The sequence below is a fragment of the Oncorhynchus mykiss genome, chromosome 9 (genome assembly GCF_013265735.2).
Source record: "Oncorhynchus mykiss isolate Arlee chromosome 9, USDA_OmykA_1.1, whole genome shotgun sequence".
Taxonomy (NCBI): domain Eukaryota; kingdom Metazoa; phylum Chordata; class Actinopteri; order Salmoniformes; family Salmonidae; genus Oncorhynchus; species Oncorhynchus mykiss.
The window spans coordinates 37,033,042-37,059,688 of NC_048573.1; the positions used below are offsets into that span (position 1 = coordinate 37,033,042).

At 43.1% G+C, this 26,647-nt stretch overlaps 1 protein-coding gene and 1 long non-coding RNA gene across 4 annotated transcripts in view; one reads left to right on the plus strand and one right to left on the minus strand.

Annotated features, from left to right (window-relative positions):
- LOC118966039 overlaps positions 1 to 26,647 on the plus strand; it is a 32,925-nt gene that overhangs the window by 2,282 nt on the left and 3,996 nt on the right. The gene's annotated exons all lie outside the window — the stretch shown is intronic.
- Positions 1,258 to 26,647, minus strand: part of LOC110531988 (fibulin-1) — a 47,471-nt gene continuing 22,081 nt past the window's right edge. For 2 of the 3 annotated variants that reach the window (XM_021615543.2, XM_021615544.2), the window contains exons 3-16: positions 18,298 to 18,412; positions 17,498 to 17,627; positions 14,522 to 14,741; positions 13,951 to 14,175; positions 12,781 to 12,885; positions 11,936 to 12,037; positions 9,113 to 9,247; positions 6,152 to 6,289; positions 5,058 to 5,201; positions 4,827 to 4,955; positions 4,180 to 4,305; positions 3,682 to 3,927; positions 3,475 to 3,598; positions 1,258 to 2,885 (exon numbers count right to left, since the gene is read on the minus strand). In XM_021615543.2, the coding sequence (XP_021471218.2) occupies positions 2,528 to 2,885; positions 3,475 to 3,598; positions 3,682 to 3,927; positions 4,180 to 4,305; positions 4,827 to 4,955; positions 5,058 to 5,201; positions 6,152 to 6,289; positions 9,113 to 9,247; positions 11,936 to 12,037; positions 12,781 to 12,885; positions 13,951 to 14,175; positions 14,522 to 14,741; positions 17,498 to 17,627; positions 18,298 to 18,412 (2,297 nt within the window). In that variant the 3' untranslated portion in view covers positions 1,258 to 2,527. The remainder of the gene's footprint in view (positions 2,886 to 3,474; positions 3,599 to 3,681; positions 3,928 to 4,179; positions 4,306 to 4,826; positions 4,956 to 5,057; positions 5,202 to 6,151; positions 6,290 to 9,112; positions 9,248 to 11,935; positions 12,038 to 12,780; positions 12,886 to 13,950; positions 14,176 to 14,521; positions 14,742 to 17,497; positions 17,628 to 18,297; positions 18,413 to 26,647) is intronic. The other variant, XM_036987913.1, reaches the window with a different exon arrangement.

Consider the following 26,647-nt stretch of genomic DNA (forward strand, 5'->3'; position numbering starts at 1 on the left):
TTGTCGTTGTGTAGTAGGTTTTGTTCTGTGTACTAGGCTACAGAACGACACAGGTAGGCACAGTGCTAGTTATCTTACCTCACTATAGCTCAGTATCTCCCCTGTGTGGAAGACACAGTTTAGCTATATGCCTAATAATTGCTATCACATTTTCTCTCAGAGCCAAGAGAAGGCCTCTGGACTAAAATTAGACCAGGGAGAGTGGAAAACTAAATGAAATTTAGATTCTTTTGTTGAAATGACCTTTGGAAATATAACTCATTCTAATGAGCAGATAACTGGCAAACGTCTCTCTTTGGATGTGCAATATACATTTATACAGTTGCCAAGGAGCCACTCACACCCTTTCCGTGTTTACAATGGTAAGGGAGGTCCTCAGAGCCCAGGGCTAGTAGAGCAGATGACCTTAGCGCAAACTGAAGCTCATAAAAAAAAAACAGGGAGGGCATCTAATATTTTTTATACACTCCATTTAAAAAAAGTTTCCATCCTGAGATTCTAATTATAGTCCCACATTCTGTACTCTTTCTGACCTTCAGATAAAACCAAAATAATCCAAATGTAAAAAAAAAAACAAGATTCCACTTTCAAGTGGCAAACATTTCAGTAGCTATGGGCTCAATCGAATCAAACCTGCATTGTGGGATTAACACAGTAGCTCTGTGCCATGTTCAAACAAAATCACAGAATTCATTTTGGATTCTGTGAAAAACTACTATTGTCCCAGGTGGTGTATGTGGGCAGCAGTTTGTCAACAGACACTAAACATTTCCAACGTGAGTTTGATTGAATTCCAGCCATGCATCACTGGTGTATACACTACAGACTGTGTAGAACACACTGTGTCCTGTAGATGGAGATGTTACTCTTTCAAAAAAAGTGCTACAAAATCAGAGAGGAAGTGGGAGAAAGAAGATCTGCGTCATATAGTGATTAATTATATTATTATACGATAAGATCATTACATGTTTATATTACAAGCATTTCGCACTATGATTTTAGCTTGTTTTTATTAGTCATTGTAAAACGTGTGTCTTTATATTGTGGGTAGATAGTGTAAATGAAGGCCTCTCACGGCGGTGATCTCACTAGGAAGGTGTGACAAGGTATGGAAATAGGCATGTATATTTGCAGTGTGACATGTTCTGACGTATCGTAATCACGTCACCCAAGTCTAACACAAGTTAGAAAATGATTGTCTGGATTCACTTGTACTTTGTGAACCAGGAGTAGCAGTAACTTGGTTTACTTTTAAGTAAATTGAATTGATTTCTTTTCAGAAGTTGGATTTTATGTGTCCAAAAATGTGCCTGGTATTTAATTTGAATCTGTTCACCATATATGGATACTGTTATAGGTTATATAGACACGGAACATCAAACAGTTTGTGTAGTTTTAGTTAAAAAATACAATAATTTGCAGCTTACAAAACCAGCAGAAATATGATACATCCAGGCATAATGTGTCTGAATAATACACAGGTACAAATACATGTCATAATATACTGTGATATTAAATTAGCATAGTGGTACAAAATTCTTCAAGAGGATAGAAGGGAACAGCAGCATAAGGGATTAAAAAAAAAGAGATAAAATGGTCATTTGGAGTGAGGCACTGATGCTGTAACTTTTTGACTGACAACACAACCTGTCTTAGTGGGTTAAAGACACTCTAGACGAGGGGTCAGCAACATCCGGCCCGCGAGCCAAAACCATCCCGCAAGTGATTTAGTAAAAAAAATACAATTAGGAAATGTATTCCCAAGTATTTCCACAACAATCAAAAAAAATAGACATGTGATCATGTTTCAACGTAATCAAGGTATGAAATTATTGTTATTTTCAAATACAATCTCTTTTTGGGTCTAGTTGTAGTCAATTTGCAGTGTACAAATTGCAATAATTATGTTCCAGCCCGCCGACCATCAGCTCTGACAAAAATCGGCCTGCGGCTGAATCTAGTTGCCTACCCCTGCTCTAGGCTGTAAAAACTAGTGGTACCTCTAGCCCACTGACTTAAGATTTCAAGGTAAATCAACTAATGTCACTCATTTTACGTTTTGTCAACTCATCTTCACCTACTGAGTGGACATAACCAATTCTAAGGCAGCCAGGTCACTTGTTTTTTTTTAAAGTTCAAACATATTTATTTTTACAGTGCAAAACGACCTTTGCTATTACCAGTAGGGTTCCAAAATCCCTGGAACTTTCTATAAATTCCCTGGTTTTCCAGAAATCCTGGTTTGAAATTGTATTTCCCGAATTCCGGATTTCCTGCTTATTCCCTCCTGATTCCGGGAATCCTCCATTCAGGATTTCGGGAACACCAGGGAATTTATAGAAAGTTCCAGGAATTTTGCAACCCTAATCATCAATGTGTTATGAAATTGGGCAACTGGTATGATTATTGAAGTTGACTGACTTATTGTCAAAATTCATACTGTCCATTGAGGGGTATGGGGTCAGAGGGGAACTGGCTGTCCATTAGGGATGTGGGTAGGAGCAAGGGGAGGCTGGGGGCCAGTCTGTTAGAGTGAGTTGGCTGTGATGAAGACGTAGAGCCTGGCCAGGAACGTAGTGAAGGTGCCCTGTCTCCACAGCTTCATCTCCACGTCAATCAGGAAGTCCCGGGGCTCATGGACCTGCCTGTGCAGGTACACTGCGCCTGTGTAGGCATTCAGCTTCCGCGTGCTAAAGTAGTTATCCTCATTGCCCTGGGTGATGCTGATGATGACATTGTCCCCGGAGTAGGCAGGGGAGGGGCCAATGCGGAAGATCTGGGCAGGGATGACTATGTTGGTCTGGAAGCTCAGGTGGTAGTAGGTGATCCTCAGGGGAGAGTTCTGACAGTCCAGGAAGTTGGGGCAGCTCAGTCGTTCACAGCGGCTAGAGGACCAGCCAATGAGAGTCAGAATCACACAATCACTATAATGAAAAACAATATTAATAAATAAAAAAATGTTTACAAAAACGAACGAGTATAGTAAAAACACGAGTCAGAGAGCCAGAGTCATGAAATCAAAACATAAAATAATAGTGGTCAGAATCTTATATGCAAAACATGTCTGTTTGTCCAGGTCATTTCAAAATAAGACCAAAGAGAAATAGAAGAGAGATGAAGCCATAAACTCAATAATGTGATTCCAGACAGATCTTCCTAGTCCTGTCATGGCCTCTGTCCCAGGTGGGCTTTCTGTTTCACAGCTTAGATCAGATTACCCAGCCTGACACTTTACCCTTAAGGGAAGCATCGTTCCCTCCCGCGTACACTGCGCCAGATTGGAGAAATACCTCAAAAGAACTTTGAGCTTCGAGAAAATCAAGAGAACACAGTTGACCAGCCCCAGAGGGCAACACAAAAACACTGTTGAAAATGCCCATATTTTTTTGTATGAACTTTTCCAACGACACAGAAGCTTAAAATTCTTCAATTCAACTGCCCGGATAATGGATGACTTGACATACAGTAACTTACGTGTCAGAGGATTTACGGTAGTTCTGTGGACAGTCGAAGGACAGACAGCGGAAGCCTCCCTGGATGTTGTAGCAGGTCTCAGCCAAGGAGCAGTTGTGGGCCCCGGTGGTACACTCGTCTATGTCTGTAACCCAAACCCATAGTCAGCTCAGAGGTCGTGTGTGTATGTATTAGGTGTATGGCATGTGTCCATCACTGTTTCCTCACCTCTGCAGGCGCGTCCATTGGGAGACATTGTGTAGCCGTAGTCAGGGCAGGCACACTGGTAGCTCCCTGGGACGTTCACGCACTTAAAGGAACACAGGTGGCCAATGCTCTGGGCACACTCATCAATGTCATCACAGGTGTGTCCATCTTCTCTCAGGTAGTAGCCTTGTCTGCAGTAACACTGGTAGGAGCCATAGATGTTGGCACACTCCTGACTGCAGGGGTTGGTTAGACACTCATTCACATCTGTAAGACATTCAAGGATGGAATTAAACCGTCGCTATAGCGTTTCAAAGTAACTCATGAAACAATGTCATGATGTCCATGGCGTCACAGAATGCAATATGTTTAAGGCTCTTATGTCTCTCCGCCAACAGCCACTACTGGCTTTAGACTATCAGTCCAATCTCGCAGTCCTCTAGAGGTGTGACGGTGGGGAACAAAAGCCTTCTCTGTCCTGCTGGGGGTGTATAACAGGACACACACACACACTCTCACCTTCACAGTTCTTGCCATCGCTGGATAAGCTGAAGCCAGCGGTGCAGGAGCACTGATAGGATCCCGGGGTGTTCTCACAGGTCTGGGCACACAGGCGGCCGGGGTAGCGCCAACACTCATTCACATCTGACGAGAGTGGAGGGAGATTGTGTGTGAGTGAGAGAGAGAGAGAGAGAGAGAGAATGTGGGTGTGAGAGAGAAAGTGTGTTTACAAAACGCATGTATGTGTTTTTGTACACCTCCTTAGTGCGTGTATGTGTGTGTGAATAGGGGTGTGAAGTGGAGGGGCCAGCTGCCTGCTGATAGTCTAAACATCCCACTGGAGTCCATTATTATTAAAGTCACAACCCAGTGAATCAGCACACTGTTCTCTGCAGAGGCTGCCTGGCTGGCTGACTAGCTGCCTGGGAGACCAACTGCAGCAACTCTGACACAATACAGAGAAGACCAGGCGAGGAATAAAATAGGCTTGGGCGGTATACCATATATGTACCGTAAAAAAACAGAACAGCATCTGAACATTTGAATCCATATTGCAGCAGCCTACCAAAATGATCCAGAACTATTCTGACAAAGGGTTCATTTCAATAAGCAAGTGAAAAGCGTGAACTTCTTTGCTTGAGGTCAGTAGGCCACACAGTACCTACCCACACACATCTTCCTGAACATGTCGTACTGGTAGCCCGTCTGGCAGTCACAGCGGTAGGATCCGGGCAGGTTGTGGCAGATCTGTCCCTCCCCACAGCGATGCAGAGCGCTCTGACACTCATCCACATCTGGACACAGGAAGTGAGGGACAAGGGGAAGAGAGGAGAGATCTTGTTGGTGGTAACCATGAAAATGAAAACCACAGATCTGTATACTACTCCACCTCTTACCTATGCACCTGCCTCCGTCAGGGCTTGCGTGGTAACCACGGTTACACATGATGATTTTCATCTGGCAGCTGTAGGATCCCACTGTGTTGATACAGTTAAAGCCATGACTGCAGGGCCGGCCTACTACACCACATTCATCTATGTCTGATAGATGGAGGGAGGATGAACACGGAGGGAAGAGAGAGGGTCGGTCACATAGGGGGAGGAGGGAACAGAGGTGTGTGGAGGGACAGTTTGAGAAGGGAGGATGGAAAAGGAAGAACAGGAAAACCAGAGGACAGGGCGAAAGAGGGGACAAAGAGAGTGAGAGAGAGTGGCAGCCATTTAGTTAAACTGTGTTACTCTGGCAGACACAGCATACACTTCCATTCCTTGGGATCATTTTGGTGTGTGTGTGTGTGTGTGTGTAACTCTAATTTCTAATCTTCTAACTGTGTATTTTACAATGTTTTACAGTGGTTCAGAACTGCCTAGACATGCCCCAGTTCCTGTCCCTCGGGCTCATTCCTCAGCATCAGAATGTACTGACTGGAGGAGGAGGGTTGGCTTTCATCCGCCCGGCTGCAGTCTGCTGTGCTCCCCTCTAATCCCCTGCCTGTGTGGCATTTAACCCCTCTGTACCTGATCTGGTCTGCTGGGTGTTGGTTTAAACCTCACTACCTGTGTGGCATTTAACCCCTCTGTACCTGGTCTGGTCTGCTGGGTGTTGGTTTAAACCTCATTACTTGTGTGGCATTTAACCTCTGTACCTGGTCTGGTCTGCTGGGTGTTGGTTTAAACCTCATTACTTGTGTGGCATTTAACCTCTCTGTACCTGGTCTGCTCTGCTGGGTGTTGGTTTAAACCTCACTACCTGTGTGGTGTTTAACCCCTCTGTACCTGGTCTGGTCTGCTGGGTGTTGGTTTAAACCTCACTACCTGTGTGGCATTTAGCCCCTCTTTACCTGATCAGGACTGGGTAAACCATTACGTTCATTTTGACACACTACTATAGTTATGTTCATATTGTTTTGTGCATACTATTGCACCTGTTAACAGTGTCCCAGGTCTGCCCAGGCCTAGCCCACCCAGTCAGTGTGGACAGCCCCTCTTACCGATGCAATTCCCACGTGTGTCCTGTGTGAAGCCCATGGAGCAGTGCGGTTTGGCGTTACACCTGAACGAACCCTCACTGTTCACACACTCAAAGCCTGGCCCACAGTTATGAGTCCCCTGAACACACTCGTCAATATCTGTGGACAGAGACGGTGATTATAAACAGGATGAAGGTTAGAAATCAAAGCCTAATACACGACACATTTTTTTGTTTGGTGAACTAATGTCAGCTTGTGATCCATTTGTAATCCATTGAGTTGAAGAGAAGCAAAACTACTCAAACGTTGCGAGCCTGTTAGTGTCATGTCTACTGTAACCACTGGGTGTCACTGTGGCTTTGAGATAGTGTGCCAGATAAATCATTTCACATAGATCTATCCAAACACCCTTCTTTGCCTCAACAATAAAATGGTTTGTTCTCCAACGTCAGAGAGGATCTTAGGAATGATCCCACTATCAATCATCCTCATTGCAGTAGTTCTACAGCAGGTAGAATGATCATTTATACATGATGAATTGTCTCCATTGAGTCAGCCCGTCAGACAATAGTGTGCATTATTAGTCTGGCTGTTCTCTAGTGTTCTCAGGGTGGATGATAACAGGGTTGACGATTTCATCTTAATCAGACATAAATCCCCTTGTGACAGGGGAAATGGAAGCTTGTGCGCAACAGGGAGTGGCAATTAAATGCAAGCTTCACAAAACAAATGGAATTGTTAAAAAACATTCTAGCCTGTCTCTATCTATTGGGAACAGGGTTGACGTGTAATGCTCGACCTGCTCAGCTTTCCACCACAAAACACCAGGAATGGCCAAGAAGAGTAGGACTAACTCACGTGCTTTTACACAAAAAAATCAGTTCACTTAGCAGGGTTCACCTTAAAATGAGGGACAGATGTAAATGAATCACTAACCACATAAAATAAATAATATTTCTTCGGAAATGACTTTCAAAGCAACAAAATAACTAGGGCTTTACCAGGATGGTGAATGATGTTGGGGTTATAAGTGGGTCAAAGTCTTCGTAGAGGTGACACAGGGTTGACATGTCAAAATGCTGCATTTTGTCCCTTTAGCAAGTCAATTATCCATGTGGTCCACATTCAAGGCTACTTCATTTAATATAACAGGCTTTTTCAAATGCAATATTGGTGCACAATTTCTACTTAAAATATAAAAGGGACCACCCATTTCCACCCACCCAGCTCTGTGCTGTAGCTCCTCCAGCTGTCTACACTGGGATTCCCCAGCTGTCTACACTGACATATCTGCTGCTGTACAGAGCCTCATCACTGTAGGGAAATCACATCTGTCATAAACAGGACTTAGAGACAACTGTGTGTGTGTGTGTGTGTGTGTGTGTGTATGTGTGTGTGTGTGTGTGTGTGTGTGTGTGTGTGTGTGTTTAACTATACTTGTGGGGAACAGAAGCCCCCACAAGAATACTAAACAAACTGGGGACTTTTTGTTGTTGTTGCCACAAGCTCAAATGCTATTTCTAGGGGGTTTAGGGTTAAGGTTAGAGTTGGTGTTAGAGTCAGAATTAGGTTTAGGGTTAGGAGCTAGAGTTAGGTTGAGCTAGGGTTAGGGTTAAGCTTAGGGATAGGGTAAGGGTTAGGGGTTAAGGAAAATAGGATTTTGAATGGGACTGAATTGTGTGTCCAACAAGGTTAGTTATACAAGACTATGTGTGTCTGTGCGTGTGCGAGTGCATGCAGCAAGCAACCAAGTGTGTGTCCTAGTCTGTGCATGAAACCACATGTACTGTATTCGTGCGTGATGCTCCATGATCCCTGTAGGGAAATTATACAGTATGTACCACGCTAAAGCCCCAGTATGTCCCCTGGGTAGGGCAGGGCTTAACTAGCTTATTAACACCATCCCGGCCCTGAGACATGCCTGGTAAGGCTAGCACAGGCCTGACAGAACCAGGCACACTGAGACAGAGAGAGACTAGGGATAAACGTGTGAGAGATTGGCAGGGTGTTCAGTCGCAGTGAAAGCAATACTGTAGGAAGGTAATTGGCTCACAACAAATCAAGGAGGGAACTGGCTCGATGAGCTCACAGAGACCAGGGAGTTCACTCTTCCCCCCAAGCAGGGATTGCAATTATTGGCTAAGAAATTGGGGATGGCAATCAACTCCTGGAGTAAGCAACGAGGAGAGAATTTTGCTCTCTCTGTAAGATGCGGGAGGGGTTGTGGACTTCAGTCGATGAGAGGGAGATTGGTCGATGTGTAGGAAGTCATGGGCAGGGAATTCAAAGGGGAGAAGAAACACACCTCACTCCAACCAGCCGTCTGATGTGTCAGCCGTTATGAGCCCTGTTTAAATGCTCATTTGGTTCACCGCTGTGTTAGTTTCATTTACATTGAAGCCTCTACCAGAGCCCATTGAGACTCATCCTTCAGTGATCACCAACAGGACTTTAACAACCCGCTCATCTCACAGATCTATCTCAGAGCACACTGGCTGTGTGTAAGAGCCCGGCGTTAGCATACTCTGCCAAGTGTGGGTTATGGAAATAATGAAGAACGCTCTGAGGTTTACCCTCAGACATTGGAGCCGTGGGCACAACCAACATAAACACAAATCAAATGAGTTCTTCGTACAGAGACAGAGCAAAACCGAAACTACAGCATAATGCTATTATCTAGTTTGTAATCATATTCAGTATCAAAAACACTTGCTTGTGTGGTCAGTCGCGAAATTGTGTTATAACTGCACTGTAGCGGACATGACGAATGGTTACAGGTCTGATAGGCAGCTTCCAACCTTTGACTCGTAGTCACTCTCCCAAGGGTGGCAACTGTGATTGTAAAGCTAAACAGTGTGCTTTCCTCACATTGTGAAAGGTCAAGTTAATGCACAGTTGTTGTGTTGCTACAAGTTACACCTATACATGTGCCTACTGGAGAGTGAATGCTTTGGGCGCTGCTACAGATTGCAGATACAGTACCTTCACAGACATCGTTGCTGATCTGGTAACCCAGAGGACAGGTGATCTGACGCCGACACACAAAACTCCCAGCCGTATTCACACAATGCTCATTCATCTGACAGGTATGGGTGGACATCAAACACTCATTGATATCTGTGTGGAAAGAGAGTGAGGGGGGGAAAGAGGAAGAGACAGAGAGAGAGGTGGAGAGGGAGAGAGAGAGGAGTGCAAATGGGAGAGGGGGATATAACAGTGGAAATACAGAATAGGGGCAGGAGAGAGAGAGTGTGTGAGAGAGAGAACAGAGAGAAAGTAAGCACATTAGAATAACCCCTGTAGTCACCTCTAGTCATGTGTAATTCTCAGTGCAACACAGTGCCAGTCCCAGATAGATTAAGCAGCCTGCATGGCCCTGGCCTTGGCCTCCACAGAGAGGAGGGATTGGGGGCACGGCCACTGGGTATAAATCTCACACAATGAGAGATCTGTCCACACACTGCACCACCATTCACCACGTCACAACAGAACAGTCCACCGCCACCAAGCAGGAAGTCTAGGTCTGCAAGAAGAGATGGCTTCATCGTAAGAACCATACAACCATACAGCTATACAACCACACCAGTGAGGGCTCCTCAGAGGTGTAAGGGGAGGACCATATTCTTCAGTGAATTTCATAAAACATAAAACTATAGTCAATAAATGTACAGTGCATTGCGAAAGTATTCGGCCCCCTTGAACTTTGCGACCTTTTGCCACATTTCAGGCTTCAAACATAAAGATATAAAACTGTATTTTTTTGTGAAGAATCAACAACAAGTGGGACACAATCATGAAGTGGAACGACATTTATTGGATATTTCAAACTTTTTTAACAAATCAAAAACTGAAAAATTGGGCGTGCAAAATTATTCAGCCCCCTTAAGTTAATACTTTGTAGCGCCACCTTTTGCTGCGATTACAGCTGTAAGTCGCTTGGGGTATGTCTCTATCAGTTTTGCACATCGAGAGACTGAAGTTTTTCCCCATTCCTCCTTGCAAAACAGCTCGAGCTCAGTGAGGTTGGATGGAGAGCATTTGTGAACAGCAGTTTTCAGTTCTTTCCACAGATTCTCGATTGGATTCAGGTCTGGACTTTGACTTGGCCATTCTAACACCTGGATATGTTTATTTTTGAACCATTCCATTGTAGATTTTGCTTTATGTTTTTGGATCATTGTCTTGTTGGAAGACAAATCTCCGTCCCAGTCTCAGGTCTTTTGCAGACTCCATCAGGTTTTCTTCCAGAATGGTCCTGTATTTGGCTCCATCCATCTTCCCATCAATTTTAACCATCTTCCCTGTCCCTGCTGAAGAAAAGCAGGCCCAAACCATGATGCTGCCACCACCATGTTTGACAGTGGGGATGGTGTGTTCAGGGTGATGAGCTGTGTTGCTTTTACGCCAAACATAACGTCTTGCATTGTTGCCAAAAAGTTCTTAATTATGACAACTTCTGGAGGACGTCCTCCAACCTATCAAAGCTCTTGCAGCATGAACTGTTGTCCACCCAATCAAAGGATCAGAAAATTAATTTAGTCCTGAAAGCATAAGCTACAGCTAGCTAGCACTGCAGTGCATAAAAAGTGGTGAGTAGTTGACTCAAAGAGAGAGTAAGACAATAGTTGAACAGTTTTGAACAAATACATCTCTTCCAAAATGGAGAGGCGAGAGAGACTGTCATTATTTTTCAGTTTCACTTAACTTGAAAATGCAGCTCGCTAGTTTAGCCTGCTCAAACAGAGGGATGCTATGTTAGCTACCTGACTATGACTATCCAACACAACACTGGAACTCTTCCAAGTCAAGGTAAGCTTTGGTTTTACTAATTTATTGCCACCGGGGTATGTGCTAAACTGCTTACTGACTGTACACTAACGTTAATGCATGATTTCTGCAGGTATATTAAGGCATTAGTTATATTAGCTATGTTGACACTTTAGCTAATATGGTGACAACGATGTGGGCTGTGTGTAGCGATTATGATATGGTTTGGCTTGGAATGTTTTTTTTTGCCTGGTCACATACCATAGCTGATGTATTGTACATTGAAGTCCACAAGAGAAGGGAAAAGGTGAGAGGAGTAGAGCGCATAGATTGTGAGAAGAAATATAACGTGGCTACTATGAAAGTGAACTGTGTTTACGCGTGATCAGGGGTGTATCCATTCCGCCGATACTGTTGAAAAACATTTCTTAAACGGAACGAAACGGGGATAAACAAATGTTTCCAATAGAAATCTCATTTGCAACTGTTGGACTAATGATTACACCCTAGATCAGCTAGATGCAGGCAAGAGTGTGCAAGGCGGTATTGAATGTGTCACTGTCTGTCACCTCAAATGCTTCTCTCGACCTGTGTGCATCTACATTGTAAACTTTCATTCATAGGCTAGGTTGTAGCAACCTCATGGTGGGTATAGGGAAAATGTGACCTATCGCTGTTACATTGAACTGGGTGAATGGAATATGAATGACAGTCATCCAATATGCTGTAATAGAAATAAGACCATGCTCGTGAAAAGAAAAATCGTCCTCCCTCGTCTTAAATGTCACCGACCGCCACTGAACAATCCCATATTGTGTGTTGATTTGATTTGGTCAGGGAGATCTCAACCGGTAGACATGTGTGACGTGTAGTAGTGAAGGAACAGTGTGAGATCACATAGATAGAAACTAATTTAATCCCATAGTGGAGCCTGCTTCTGAATATGAGGTTCTGTCTGTCTGCAGCTGAGCATCTCCTCTAGTGTCATGATGAGAAAAGGGGATTAGTGCTCTGTGTGTGTGCGTGCGAGTCCCTTACCTTCACAGGATTGCCCGTCAGCCATCAGAGAGAACCCTGGGAAACAGGAGCAGTGAGGCCTTCCGGCCACTGAGGAGCACTGTTGCATACAGTGGCTATTTCCTGCTCAGAGGGGCACAACATCACACCAAAACACACTGTAATCAGGGTGACATAAGTCAGAGTGGGCAGGTCCCTGGCCTTGCATGTGTGTGTTAGATAACCTCTGTGTGATTTACTGTATCCCTGTTCACTCATTTCCTGTTTCCACTTTGACCCCTGACCTGTTTGTATTGTATTTCCTCCTGCGGCCACTGGGACCGGACCCCACCCTGGAGTTATGGAGGCAAACACACACCCTGAGGAGACCCACACTAGATATCATATGCTGGACTACACAGGGATGGCTGGAGACTTCTCAATACACACAGGAGCTTCATGGCCTTAGATGCAATCGGAATACTTTTATGTGACATTTAAACCACAGGAGGTTGGTGGCACCTTAATTGGGAAGGGCTCATGGTAATAGCTGGAACGGAACTAATGGAATAGTATTACAATGGTATCGAGGAACAAACTGTCATGTGAAGGAATGTGACATGAATCACACTAGAAGGGTGTATAACTGAAAACCTTCTGGGCCTTGGAGTCTCTTAAGGGCTGTCTAATGATTTACATTTCTGTTTCCTACCTAATAGGCTGTTCCCTAATGGGACTACTTTCACACACTGATTCCAGACATGCGTTTGGCTTCTCCTATCAAGACTAATAACTGATTTTAAGATGTGAAAACACAGTAGACATTGTGGTCTGCCAGGTTTACAGTAGAAAGGCACCACCCTGGCCTACAGTGAGGTTGTACTCACCCTCACAGGGGTTGACAGGGGTTGTAGTGGTGGGGGGTGCAGTGGAGGTAGACCCAACCTCTGGCCTGTCATCCTCTCTCAGTCTGTTCTCTTCATCCACCGTCTCTGTGAAAACAGGAATAAACTCATCACGGAAAATACTAATTAAACAGCATAACCAACAAACCGCCAAGTCATCCAATCTTTGTGGATAAGGAGAAATCTGTGAAATGCCTTCAATTCATCCACAGATATGAGGCTAGACAGCCACGGAGCACAGATAAAAGTTCCCTCAGCGAGAGAGAGAGAGAGTTGGGGTACAATAGGAAAAGGCATGGCCTGCAGACAAACCTGTGTTTTTATTAGGGGGACTCACTGTAATTTTCTGTAAAGTAGGTCTCACATCAGATTCCTGTTGAGACAGGCTTGTGCTGGTGAAAGCCCCATTAAAGGTCTAATACACTTACAGTAGGTTGGAAATATCTGGAAATACTTTCTTTACTCATCTAAATGTATGTAGGCTACTGTTGTAATAACTGTGACAAGAGGCTTTATCGAAACAGTATGAGACGTTAATGATATGCAGGTACAACATCTATCTATTCCAGTAAAAAAGCTTCATCTCCAAGATCAGTCTCTACAATCTAAACGTGTTCAGTTGATGGTGAGCATTAGCCTACTAGCTATTAGGTGAGCACCTCTACGAGATCAGGAAGTGATTCTGAATGTTCCTATATCGATAACAATGACCATTCAATCAGACCGTAGACAGGAACTCTTTCCAGTTAGAGCAGGAAAATCATATACGGTCAAAGTGTGGATAAATATAGACAGATAGATAGAGACTAGCGGGTATCTGAAAACACGGAATGCCGTCAATCATACTGTTTGCTTTGGCACAATGTACTACCTGGAACAAAGGTACTACACTCCGGAATCAGTCCTCTTAAAGTGGTTTTATGGACTTACATTTACATAACTGTTCTATACTTTAGGGTTGCCAATCTGTTTCCACTTTATCCAACTTGCCGTCCTCTTGCCAATTAAGGGAACTGTGTGCCATTATTCAATGGCGAAACAGCCAGACACCCAGGTATATTTGTGAAGTGATCTTGCACATACAGTATTGTGGAGTACTGTAAGGTGCATGGTCTGACATACTCTAATAACCTACGAAAAGTTTCCCTTTACCTGGTACACAGCTGGCCGCGTCCTGCTGCAGCACATAGCCAGGGTAGCAGGCACACCTGAAGGACCCGGGGGTGTTGATACACCTGTGGTGGCACAGTGTGCTCTGGTACACCTGACACTCATCTACATCCTCCATCTCTGGAGGGCCCTCCACCGTGTTCTCCCTCTCTTGCTCCTCCTCTTCCCTGATGGAGAAGGCCTCTTTAGGGAACGGGGTGTCTGACACTACAGGACAAGGAGAGAGGACTGTCACTAATAGCCTGTGTGTTGTACAGTATAATAGAGTCAAGTAGAGCAGATGAACCAAGGAAGTTGGATACAAGAGAATACAGAACAGGAACTCTATCCCTTATAAAAGAGTGTACAGTATAGTAATAACCTGCCCTCACTCAGGCAGGGTAGTGTGGTGCACAAAGTGGGAAGAGTTCACTACAAAGCCTCTCTTTAGTAAGGAGAGGTAAAGAGGCTCTCGTTTATGCCTTTCTCTGGCAGTACACTGGTGTGCTACACTACCCCTTGACAGTGCAGTGGTGTGTGTGTAGTGTTTGCATGCGTGTCTGCACGACTCTACCTCTTTTTGGCACTGCAGTGGGGTCCAGTGCGGGCCTTTCTTTGAGGTTGTTCCAGCCATCTCCCTCTCCTCCCTTTCCCTCCTCCCCTGCCTCCCCCTTCTCTCCCTCACAGCAGGTGAGGAAGACGTGGCTGCAGGGGTAACCCAGGTACTGGTGAGCCTCACAGCGGTAGCTCTCGCTACGGAACCTCAGCCCCAGAGAGCAGCAGCTACAACACTCCTATAGGGTGGACAGATTCAACATCGACAGATTCAACATCTACATGTACCATATCCATTGTGCCTGATTGGAAGAAGGCTGTACGGTCAAACAATATACTGTATGCTATGTTTAAAGGGTTTCATATAAAACGCGGAGCTCAAAGTTCCCCTTTCACATCTATCCCCACCTCTCTCAATTATTTCAACTCCCTATCTTCCGTCTCAGCAGGATATCGTTCAGGCTACAAGGGGGAGAGTGAAACATAAAACTGAAATAGTGACCATTGAGAAATAGTGTGGCTGTGCAGAAGTGTTATACGACTTGAGTTATGTAGAGCCCATGTTGGGGTGGTGAAAGACAATATTTAACATTACACCAAGGCCTTGAGTATACAGTCGTGGCCAAAAGTTTTGAGAATGACACAAATATAAATTTTCACAAAGTCTGCTGCCTCAGTTTGTATGATGGCAATTTGCATATACTCCAGAATGTTATGAAGAGTGATCAGATGAATTGCAATTAATTGCAAAGTCCTTATTTGCCATGCAAATGAACTGAACCCCCCCCCCCCCAAAACATTTCCACTGCATTTCAAAAGGACCAGCTGACATCATTCAGCGATTCTCTCGATAGCACAGGTGTGAGTGTTGACGAGGACAAGGCTGGAGATCACTCTGTCATGCTGATTGAGTTTGAATAACAGACTGGAAGCATCAAAAGGAGGGTGGTGCTTGGAATCATTGTTCTTCCTCTGTCAACCATGGTTACCTGCAAGGAAACACGTGCCGTCATCATTGCTTTGCACAAAATAGGGCTTCACAGGCAAGGATATTGCTGTCAGTAAGATCGCACCTAAATCAACCATTTATCGGATCATGAAGAACTTCAAGGAGAGCGATTCAAATGTTGTGAAGAAGGCTTCAAGACGCCCAAGAATGTCCCGCAAGCGCCAGGACCGTCTCCTAAAGTTGATTCAGCACCACCAGTACAGAGCTTGCTCAGGAATGGCAGCAGGTAGGTGTGAGTGCATCTGCATGCACAGTGAGGCAAAGACTTTTGGAGGAAGGCCTGGTGTCAAGAAGGGCAGCAAAGAAGCCACTTCTCTCCAGGAAAAACATCAGGGACAGACTCATATTCTGCAAAAAGGTCTGGACTGCTGAGGACTGGGGTAAAGTAATTTTCTCTGATTAATCCCCTTTCCGATTGTTTGGGGCATCCGGAAAAAAGCTTTTCCGCAGAAGACAAGGTGAGGCGCTACCATCAGTCCTGTATCATGCCAACAGTAAAGCATCCTGAGACCATTCATGTGTGGGGTTGCTTCTCAGCCAAGGGAGTGGGCTCACTCACAATTTTACCTAAGAACACAGCCATGAATAAAGAATGGTACCAACACATCCTCTGAGAGCAACTTCTCCCAACCATCCAGGAACAGTTTGGTGACAAACAGTGCCTTTTCCAGCATGATGGAGCACCTTGCCATAAGGCAAAAGTGATAACTAAGTGGCTTGGGGAACAAATCATCAATATTTTGGGTCCATGGCCAGGAAACTCCCCAGACCTTAATTCCATTAAGAACTTGTGGTCAATCCTCATGAGGCGGGTGGACAAACAAAACCCACAAATTCTGACAAACTCCAAGCATTGATTATGCAAGAATGGCTTGCCATCAGTCAGAATGTGGCCCAGAAGTTAATTGACAGCATGCCAGGGCGGATTGCAGAGGTCTTGAAAAAGAACGGTCAACACTGCAAATATTGGCTCTTTGCATCAACTTTATGTAATTGTCAATAAAAGCCCATGACACTTATGAAATGTTTGTAATTATGCTTCAGTATTCCATAGTAACATCTGACAAAAATATCTAAAGACACTGAAGCAGCACACTTTGTGGGAATTCATATTTGTGTCATTCTCAACCTTTGTCCACGACTGTATATATAATGGCCCCCCACTGTTCCGGGCGCTTTGGGTACTTCCTGAAACACAGGTATGATGGCAGATAAACGGTTCTGTATGGGCTAATACACTTCCAAGTCCACAATGCCTGAACTCTCACTGATGGCCATAACAGACCTTGAGCTACATTTTCCCAGAAATTTTAAATATTGTTGCTGTTTTCAAAATACCAGCGAGTCCAAGTTATTGATCTAGAGAGGATGCTGAAAACGGCATGAGACATCTCCTGCAGTATTGCAACCGCGTTTCATGACTGTGAACCATAAAGTTGTGGGAACCTTGACCACAAACATGGTCCTCCCTCTGTTATTTGTCTTAATTGAATAAGAGGTAATTGAATCACAGAGCGATTCTAAACGGTCCTTCTGATTGGTGTGGTCTTCAATGGCAATAACTAGGGCCAGTCGAAATCTGCAGGGAGGTTTTCTTTAAACTACTTTTAAAGTTGTCTCTGTACTGTACATTTGAATCGATGAAACTGTGGCTATTAATGTCTTGTAGAGATAGGTGGTTTGATTTAAATTCATTCCAGGTAGGCTATGTTTGACCTTAAATCATTCTGGGGACTGACCCTGCAAATTCGGTCAGCTCTCTTAACAGTTCAGGAAACAGGGTCAGATATGAATATATGGACATTTAACAAATGATTTCATCCAAATCCAAGCACATATATTCAGTGTTAAAACAGAAGTAGGAGTTGGTTGTGGCAAGAACAACAGAACTTTACTCACTATATGTAATGTGGCCTATGTGGGAATCAAACCCACAACTCTGGTGTAGCACCAACCAACCAACAGAACCATGGGAAGCACCTTTACCTTGTAGGAGTCAGCTCCACACTGGTCATTGTTGTCCACCTCACACACAGTTCCTTTTCTGGCTGCATTCATACCAGATAAACAGTGACTCTCCTTCAGAGAGCCCAGACAGCACTGTCTCTGAGCCGTCCTGGCAGAGAAAGAAAGAAACACAGGAGGGATGTTAGAATGTGAGGCAGTGTTTTGACTGTACCTATGCCTAACTGGTCTTAGACTAGTAGTAGGTTGGCTATCTTTGCCTAGCTCTAGCCAAAACCAGCATCGTCTGGAATTGTTATAGAACCAAATTGGAAGTCTATTAAGGCAAACATTAACAGTATTATGTTGTGTAATATAATAGCATTTTCAAAAGATTATTTTTGTTATTGTCACTTGTAATCAAATTGTAGATAGAAAGCCATATAATTCTCTTCATATACAAAACATCAATGACAACTTTCATTGAATCATGCTATACAATAATGACATGGGCCCAGAAAGCGAAATCACATACTGTAAGAATGCATTTCTAAGATGATCATGTTTTAAGTAGGCTAAAAAAGTACACAAATTAGAATGAACTAAACTAATGCATAGTGGCCTTGCCATCCACGACAAGTTGGCTGAAGCAGAAGCAGACAGGCCATCCCTCATTGGCATGGTGAAAGCAGTAAAGCTGACATTTCTAAGACATTCTGTAGCTAAGTAGGACCCTGAGCATGACCAGGAAAAACTCAGGTTTTGAGTTGAGGAATTAAGGAATTACTACACAAAAATTGGGCATCCTAGTACTTGTGTCCAGTGTGTCTCCATGGGCTTACCGACAGATGGAGTGTCTGTCCTCTCTGGGGAGCTCCATGTTTCTGCAGTGGCCGTTGGCTGAGGCCCACTTCTCCCCAGTCTCACAACAGATCTCCACCAACTCCTTGGAAGAAACTACAGAAACAGACAGACAGACATGGTTGTAGTCAGTGTTTCAGAGGGACCACATGAAATGAAAAAAAAAAAGTTATAGAAGATAATGAAGAGATCACCATTGGACAGCGCAATCTCAGACTGTATCATTCACGCTATAGATCTCACTCAGTCCTTCATGGAAGGCAGCTTTTAATGTGTACGATTGTAGTCTATGCAATATAAAAATAGAATAAAACCTAGCAAGTTTATTGAGAGTGAGTCTGCACAATGTATTTTAAGAGTTGTTGACCTTGTCTGAATGTGTTTTTGGTGAATAGACTGAATACACATTCAACAGAATGAGGAACAAATTGTTATTCTTTTCCACCTCTGTGTGTTTCCCTGGCAGGGAGCACTGTGAAACCTTAAGACTCTATAAAGTACATTTCAGAGGCAATACATCCTACATTTTTAGCTTGAAGGCTAATCAGTGCTCAGGCAACACGTTATCACATCACTAGGAACAGACAGAGGAAAAAACATACAGTAGCATCTCATTTAGAGTTAAAATATGCTTGGCCTCCTCAGTGGTCATGACTATGATGACTCCAGATCATCGATTCCAACTTTCATTGGTGCCTCCTGTGCTGTATTGTAGTTCATTTGGACAGACTGAACCTAACCCTCCAGGATAAAGATATGTTTCAGAGTGTAGCCATGCCTGCTGAAAAGGTAGGCCGGTAGCCTACAATACTGTATCTCTCTGGTTGGTATAATTAGGTGAATCTATGATGTGCCTCTTTCAGGACATTTCTCCCACACAAACTCATTGTTTGCTACAAATTGTGTTGCTAACGTAACATGTTTTCTAACCAAGGTGTCCCACTGGGCACACTATGTCATTTCAACGTGGATATGTGGGTAATCTTTGGTTGAGACGTTGATCAATGAGATTTCAACCTTTATTCACCCACTCAAAAAGACAGCCTGAAGTTTGTTGAATTCCCAATGTGGCATCACTATGCTTTCAATCATCTGAAAGCACAACCAAATTTCAATGGAATAACAATGTCTGATTGTTGGCTTTAGTTGTCATCTAAATGTGTTTTCAGTGCACATTAAACCATTTAAAAGCACAACAAAGAGCGAATGGGAATACAATGTTAGATATTTTGAATTTATATAAGAACTGGTTCTGCCCCTGAACAAAGCAGTTAACCCACTGTTCCTAGGCCGTCATTGTAAATAATAATTTGTTCTTAACCGACATGCCTAGTTAAATAAAATAAAGGTTAAATAAAAAAAACGACAAAAAAAAAACGTGATCTGCCTCATCCAATATCATAACCAAGTGACCTTGATTGCAGTCGAGATTACATTACAAGTACATAGTGCAAGTGATCAATGTTGTTTGAGCTTCTGCACAGATATTTATATTGTGCAGAACCCACAGACCGGCGACCTTTGCACGCTATCTTGAACATGCACACTTTCCATCATTACATAATACTACTTTTACAGTTACAGTAAGCTCAAAATGTGGCCGTGGATCTGTTACTAATTTTAATGTTGAATAAAAACTGTTACATTAGTTTGTAAGATAGCCTTACCTTTAGGCTATTACCTGTATTACAAAAGTCCTATCGAATTGACAATGCAACCAGATATTCAAATTTAAAAGGAGATGTAATCCAATGCTTGGGTCGTTTCTTCATCCTATTCTTTAACTTTTGTTTTAGTTGGAGCCGTGAATCCAACATATCATTTGTTAACTTGTCGACAAGTTCATAGGTTATTTTATTTACTGCATTGCAAAAGGGATATTGAATTGTGTTTAGTTGTCAACGCAACCAAATATCAACATTTGAAGGAGATGTATCATCTGCTTGGATTGTTCCATCAGTGCCACTGATTTATTCTGACTTTAATTCCAGTTTGTCTACAAATGAATAACTGATATGTTGGATTCACATCTCCATCTCAACCAAAAATCTAAGTTAAAGAGTAGACCCTAAATCAACTCGAACTTTATTTAAAGTTAATTTAATGTTTGATTTATTCCTATTCTTTAACTTCGGTTTTTGGTTGAGATGGAGATCTCAATTTTATACTTTGTATTTCTTTACCCTACCACCCCTGTCCTAATTGAAGTAAATTAATGGATAACATCACTTAGGCTTCTACTTCCATCTTATACATACTATATACATTTTATGGACACAGTATATTCTACAATAGTTATCTTTTATTTGTTTTTATTCTCATCCTGCAGCTATCCTCATCTGTCTCTGAAGACCATCCAGTTTGATTTCTATTTGGCATATATTTTTTAACTGTGCTGTGATGTTTCACAGAAGTTCTGATCCTTTCTATTCTCATAGTTTCTACATATTGTATATTACAGATACACATTTTTGCTAAGAGTATTATTGATCGATTGACTATGACTTTTTAAAATCACCCAGCATTGCTATTTGCAGAGTTAGCTCCAGGTAAATGTTGCAATTCTTCAGACATTCCTGAACCTGTGACCAAAAACAATGTACCCAATGGACAGTACCAAAACAAATGATCTAACGATTCTGTCTTTTCGCAGCAAAATCTTCAGAGCTGGGATATTCCACAGATATTTAACGTTATTTTAGTTGAAAGAATTTTGCATCGTATTTTAAATTGAAATAAACCATGTGCCATGGAATCGGTACATCGAAAAAATATCTTCCTAAATATTTTGCAATCTATATGGTACAGCTGTCAATTTTTTTGGTGCTTAAATTAAACGGGTATACTTTTTCATTTATCACAATTTTCAATTTTGGTCTTTAATGCAGGGCCGACAGACAAGTTCCTTACTTCCACTTTTGAGTAGAGCAGACATTTCCATATATTTTTGTTAGTTGCATGTGTGACATAACTCCATCCAACAATTGCTTTTTATAAAAAATACATTGTTTTTTATCAATTAGTATATTCAAGTTTAACCATAATATTTGTTCTGTCTTTTCTGGCGGATTAAACTGAAATTGCAACCAACTTTCTATGGCTTGTTTTAAAAATAGCGATATTTTGGAGATGATTTCATTTTCTGAGCCACACAAATTACGTTGAAACAACGTTCATACAACCAGTTTGTGCCCAGTGGGCTGTGCCTTCAGGCCCCATATTGCTATAACATATCATATGCTTAGCTGATATGTAAAATACCTATCCAGATCTGGCTTGCGTCAACAATATAGTCAGGCAGGAACACGCTCATTAGGGAGTATACATTATTTATAATAAGGGTTACACGAAGAAAATCGACCTCTCTGAAATGAAAAGGGATGGCCCTCCTTTCAGCTAAATATATATTTACCTAAACCCTCCCCAAAAGTTTGAAAAACAAAACAGGTGACCCTCTCCTATACACAATATAATAATTAAAACAAAGTGGATAGCAGAGTTTTAGAAACTGTTATTCGTCCTGTAAGCATTAAATGGCAACACGGGAACTTTGATTGTGCACAGGGCTGCGAGCCAGAAGGTTGTCGGGTTCGCAGACCACCGTTGACAAGAGTAGGGATGGAAAGATCTCCTTTAAAGTAAAATCATTGCATGAATCTCACATCGTATTTGCATGTCTGAGAAAATGTGACATATTAGCAGAATATTTTTTAATACCACACAAATGACCGACATTACAGGCCAAATCAGTGTCTTGTTTGCAACGAAACTGTCCCTGCTTGCAAATAATTACATCTTGACACCATTAGGCGTCTGAGCATTGTACTTTCAAAAGTTAGGCCTACCTTTCCACCCCAGACAGAGTAGGCCTACCGACGCAGAAATATTTAAGCTTTAACTACTTGCTACTCTTCTTCCGTGGTTTAACCTAAAGCGAGAAGGTCAGAAGTGCTTCCCTAAAATCTGTCTGGGTTTAAACATCTTCTATTGTACAGAAAGGGAACAGCTTAATAAATTGATAGTGACAGAATCAGATTACTTCACAAGACAAGACAATGTTTTGTCTCCCAGGCTATATAAGGTTGTATAGCTCAGCCTCTGAATGTCAAAGAAACTAAACAATGATATTCCCATATACATCGGATAATAATGAAGACGATATAAATGAATTATGCCTACTCGAATTTGCCTACTTTCAACACCATGAGCTGTCATTTCTGATTCTGCAGTGCCTGCTTTACCAGTTTCAGCGCCTCAAGCATATATTACTTGAATCTGGCTTATTGTGAGGTCAATGACTCCGATAAATACATCATGGGCAAGCAACATATACAGTGGGGCAAAAAAGCATTTAGTCAGCCACCAATTGTGCAAGTTCTCCCACTTAAAAAGATGAGAGAGGCCTGTAATTTTCATCATAGGTACACTTCAACTATGACAGACAAAATGAGAAAGAAAATCATATTATAGGATTTTTAATGAATTTATTTGCAAATTATGGTGGAAAATAAGTATTTGGTCACCTACAAACAAGCAAGATTTCTGGCTCTCACAGACCTGTAACTTCTTCTTTAAGAGGCTCCTCTGTCCTCCACTCGTTACCTGTATTAATGGCACCTGTTTTAACTTGTTATCAGTATAAAAGACCCCTGTCCACAACCTCAAACAGTCACACTCCAAACTCCACTATGGCCAAGACCAAAGAGCTGTCCCTGTTGCGCTGCCGTGCTAACTCCTCATATCACCGCCACTCGGCTTTAGCTGCCTTCAGCTCTTCCCTGGGGCGGCGATATTACTGTCCAAAATCTCTTCCCATGTCCAGGAGTCCAGAACCCTCTGCTCCTGGTTACCACGCTGCTTGGTCCGGTTGTGGTGGGTAGTTCTGTAAAGGTTGTCGTAGGTGGAAGAAGGAGAGGACCAAGGTGCAGCGTGGTAAGTGTTCATGTTGTAAATTTAATCAAAGCTGAACACTAAACAAAATAACAACGAGGAATAACGAGAACAAAACAGTTCTGTCTGGTACAGATACGAAACAGAAAACAACTACCCACAAATCGTAGTGGGAACACAGTATGGTTCTCAATCAGAGACAACGATTGACCTCTGATTGGGAACCATACCAGGCCAAAAGCAGAAATACAAAACATAAAACTAAATCATAGAATGCCCACCCCAACTCACGCCCTGACCAAACTAAAATAGAGACATAAGAAAGGAACTAAGGTCAGAACGTGACAGTACCTAAACCCATAGGGGAGGGTCTGGGTGGGCATCTGTCCGCGGTGGCGGCTCTGGCACGGAACGTGGACCCCACTCCACCATAGTCTTGGCCCACTTAAGTGGCACCTTTGGAGGGTCCCCAGTCGCCGCCGACCTCGGACTGGGGACCCTTGCAGCGGGCCCCCGAATAGACAGGAGAGTCTGGCAGCGCCGGAATGAAGGGCGACTCTGGCAGCGCCGGAGTGAAGGGCAGCTCTGGCAGCGCCGGAGTGAAGGGCGGCTCTGGCAGCGCCGGAGTGAAGGGCGGCTCTGGCAGCGCCGGAGTGAAGGGCGGCTCTGGCAGCGCTGGAGTGAAGGGCGGCTCTGGCAGCTCCTGACTGACGGGCGGCTCTGGCCCTTCACCGCATAACACGGTGCCTGCCTGGTCACTCTCTCTCCACGGTAAGCACGAGGAGTTGGCTCAGGTCTCCTACCTGACTTAGCCACACTCCCCGTGTCCCCTCCCCCCAAAACATTTTTGGGGCCGCCTCTCGTCCCTGTTGCGCTGCCGTGCTAACTCCTCATATCGCCGCCACTCAGCTTTAGCTGCCTCCAGCTCTTCCCTGGGGCGGCGATATTCTCCAGCCCGTGCCCAGGGTCCCTTACCGTCCAAAATCTCTTCCCATGTCCAGGAGTCCAGAACCCTCTGCTCCTGGTTACCACGCTGCTTGGTCCGGTTGTGGTGGGTAGTTATGTAAAGGTCGTCGTAGGTGAACGAAGGAGAGGACCAAGGTGCAGCGTGGTAAGTGTTCATGTTGTACATTTAATCAAAACTGAACACTAAACAAAATAACAACGAGGAATAACGAGAACGAAACAGTTCTGTCTGGTACAGATAACAACTACCCACAAATCATAGTGGGAACACAGGCTACCTAAGTATGGTTCTCAATCAGAGACAATGAAAATACAAAACATAGAACAAAAACATAGAATGCCCACCCCAACTCACGCCCTGACCAAACTAAAATAGAGACATAAAAAAGGAACTAAGGTCAGAACGTGACATGTATTGACACCTCTAGCACTGCCTTACTGCGCCACTCGGGAGGAAACAGATTGTTTTTAATCAAATAAACTATAGTAGTAGTAAGCTATCAAAGTTAACCTCTGGTCATCCTTCTTCGTGCTCTCCTTCTCAAATTGAACAGAACATAGGCTAGTCGGCGCGCAATATTTTTTTTGACTACGCCTAATCCCCCCCCCAAAAAAATTCTTGACTAGGCCTAATAAAAAAAATTTAATCTGAAGAAGCCTTTGACTCTCCTGAACTGCCACTGCAGGTCTACACAGCACAGCCATTGGTTAGGCAGCACACAACTTTTTGATCAGCAAGAGAAGAGCAGGCTGGAATGAGGGTTGGGATATCCATTGCAGTGTGTAATGCAGCCTAGTTATATTTACACCATCCCAGCAGCTGTGTGCTTCTCTGAGCATTTCATAGTCTATAGCCTATAGCCTAGGGATAATTTGATTGAGACCACACTAAATAGCCTATAGACACACTAGATATTGTGCGCCTAGTGATGAATCAGAGATGAGGGGCAGCATCTGGCACACATGGACATATAGCCTAATAAGCAACTAATTCTGAAACACTTGAGAAATATGGAAATGTAATCAATTACAAATTGCATTACCCCCCTGGACTAAACTAAAACACAGAGAAATATAGAAATAAAAAATATATCCTCCCATTCACTGAAATTGAAAAAGCATGGCCCTCCCCCATTTTCCTCCAGGTAACCATTCTGTCAATTTCTATCCATCCCTGAGCTTTATTATTTATTTTGTTCCACTGCCAACCTTTTCTAATCTACTCATGTGAGGTGCACGCACTGGTCAAATTCACCTTCTAGCCACACGTTGCACCTCTCCTTCTTTGGTTTATCCTGTTTCATGTATGTTTTTTAATGTTTCTCATAAACTTTCATATTTATGTTTTTATTGTTTCAGCATTAAGTATTGTCCTTCAGTATGTGTAGTGTGCAATATTATTGCCTGTGTATTATGACTGCTGCCTATTGGTATTATACAGTTGAAGTCGGAAGTTTACATACACCTTGGCCAAATACATTTAAACTCAGTTTTTCACAATTCTTGACATTTAATCCTAGTAAAAATTCCCTGTCTTAGGTCAGTTAGGATCATTACTTTTATTTTAAGAATGTGAAATATCAGAATAGTAGAGTGAATGATTTATTTCAGCTTTTATTTCTTTCATCACATTCCCAGTGGGTCAGAAGTTTACATACACTCAATTAGTATTTGGTAGCATTGCCTTTAAATTGTTTAATTTGGGTCAAAAGTTTGGGTAGCCTTCCACAAGCTTCCCACAATAGGTTTGGTGAATTGTGGCCCATTCCTCCTGACAGAGCTGGTGTAACTGAGTCAGGTTTGTAGGCCTCCTTGCTCGCACACGCTTTTTCAGTTCTGCCCACAAATGTTCTATGGGATTGAGGTCAGGGCTTTGTGATGGCCACTCCAATACCTTGACTTTGTTGTCCTTAAGCTATTTTGCCACAACTTTGGAAGTATGCTTGGGGTCACTGTCCATTTGGAAGACACATTTGCGACCAAGCTTTAACTTCCTGACTGATGTCTTGAGATGTTGCATCAATATATCCACATCATTTTCCTGCCTCATGATGCAATCTATTTTGTGGAGTGCACCAGTCTACAAAAAGTACAATATTTGTCCCCATGTACAGTTGCAAACCGTAGTCTGGCTTTTTTATGGCGGTTTTGGAGCGGTGGCTTCTTCCTTGCTGAGCGGGCTTTCAGGTTATTTTGATATAGGACGTGTTTTACTGTGGATATAGATACTTTTGTACCTGTTCCCTCCAGCATCTTCACAAGGTCCTTTGCTGTTGATCTGGGATGGATTTGCACTTTTCACACCAAAATACGTTAATCTCTAGGAGACAGAACGCGTCTCCTTCCTAAGTGGTATGATGGCTGCGTGGTCCCATGGTGTTTATACTTGCGTACTATTGTTTGTACAGATGTACAGTGGTACCTTCAGGCATTTGGAAATTGCTCCCAAGGATGAACCGGACTTGTGGAGGTCTA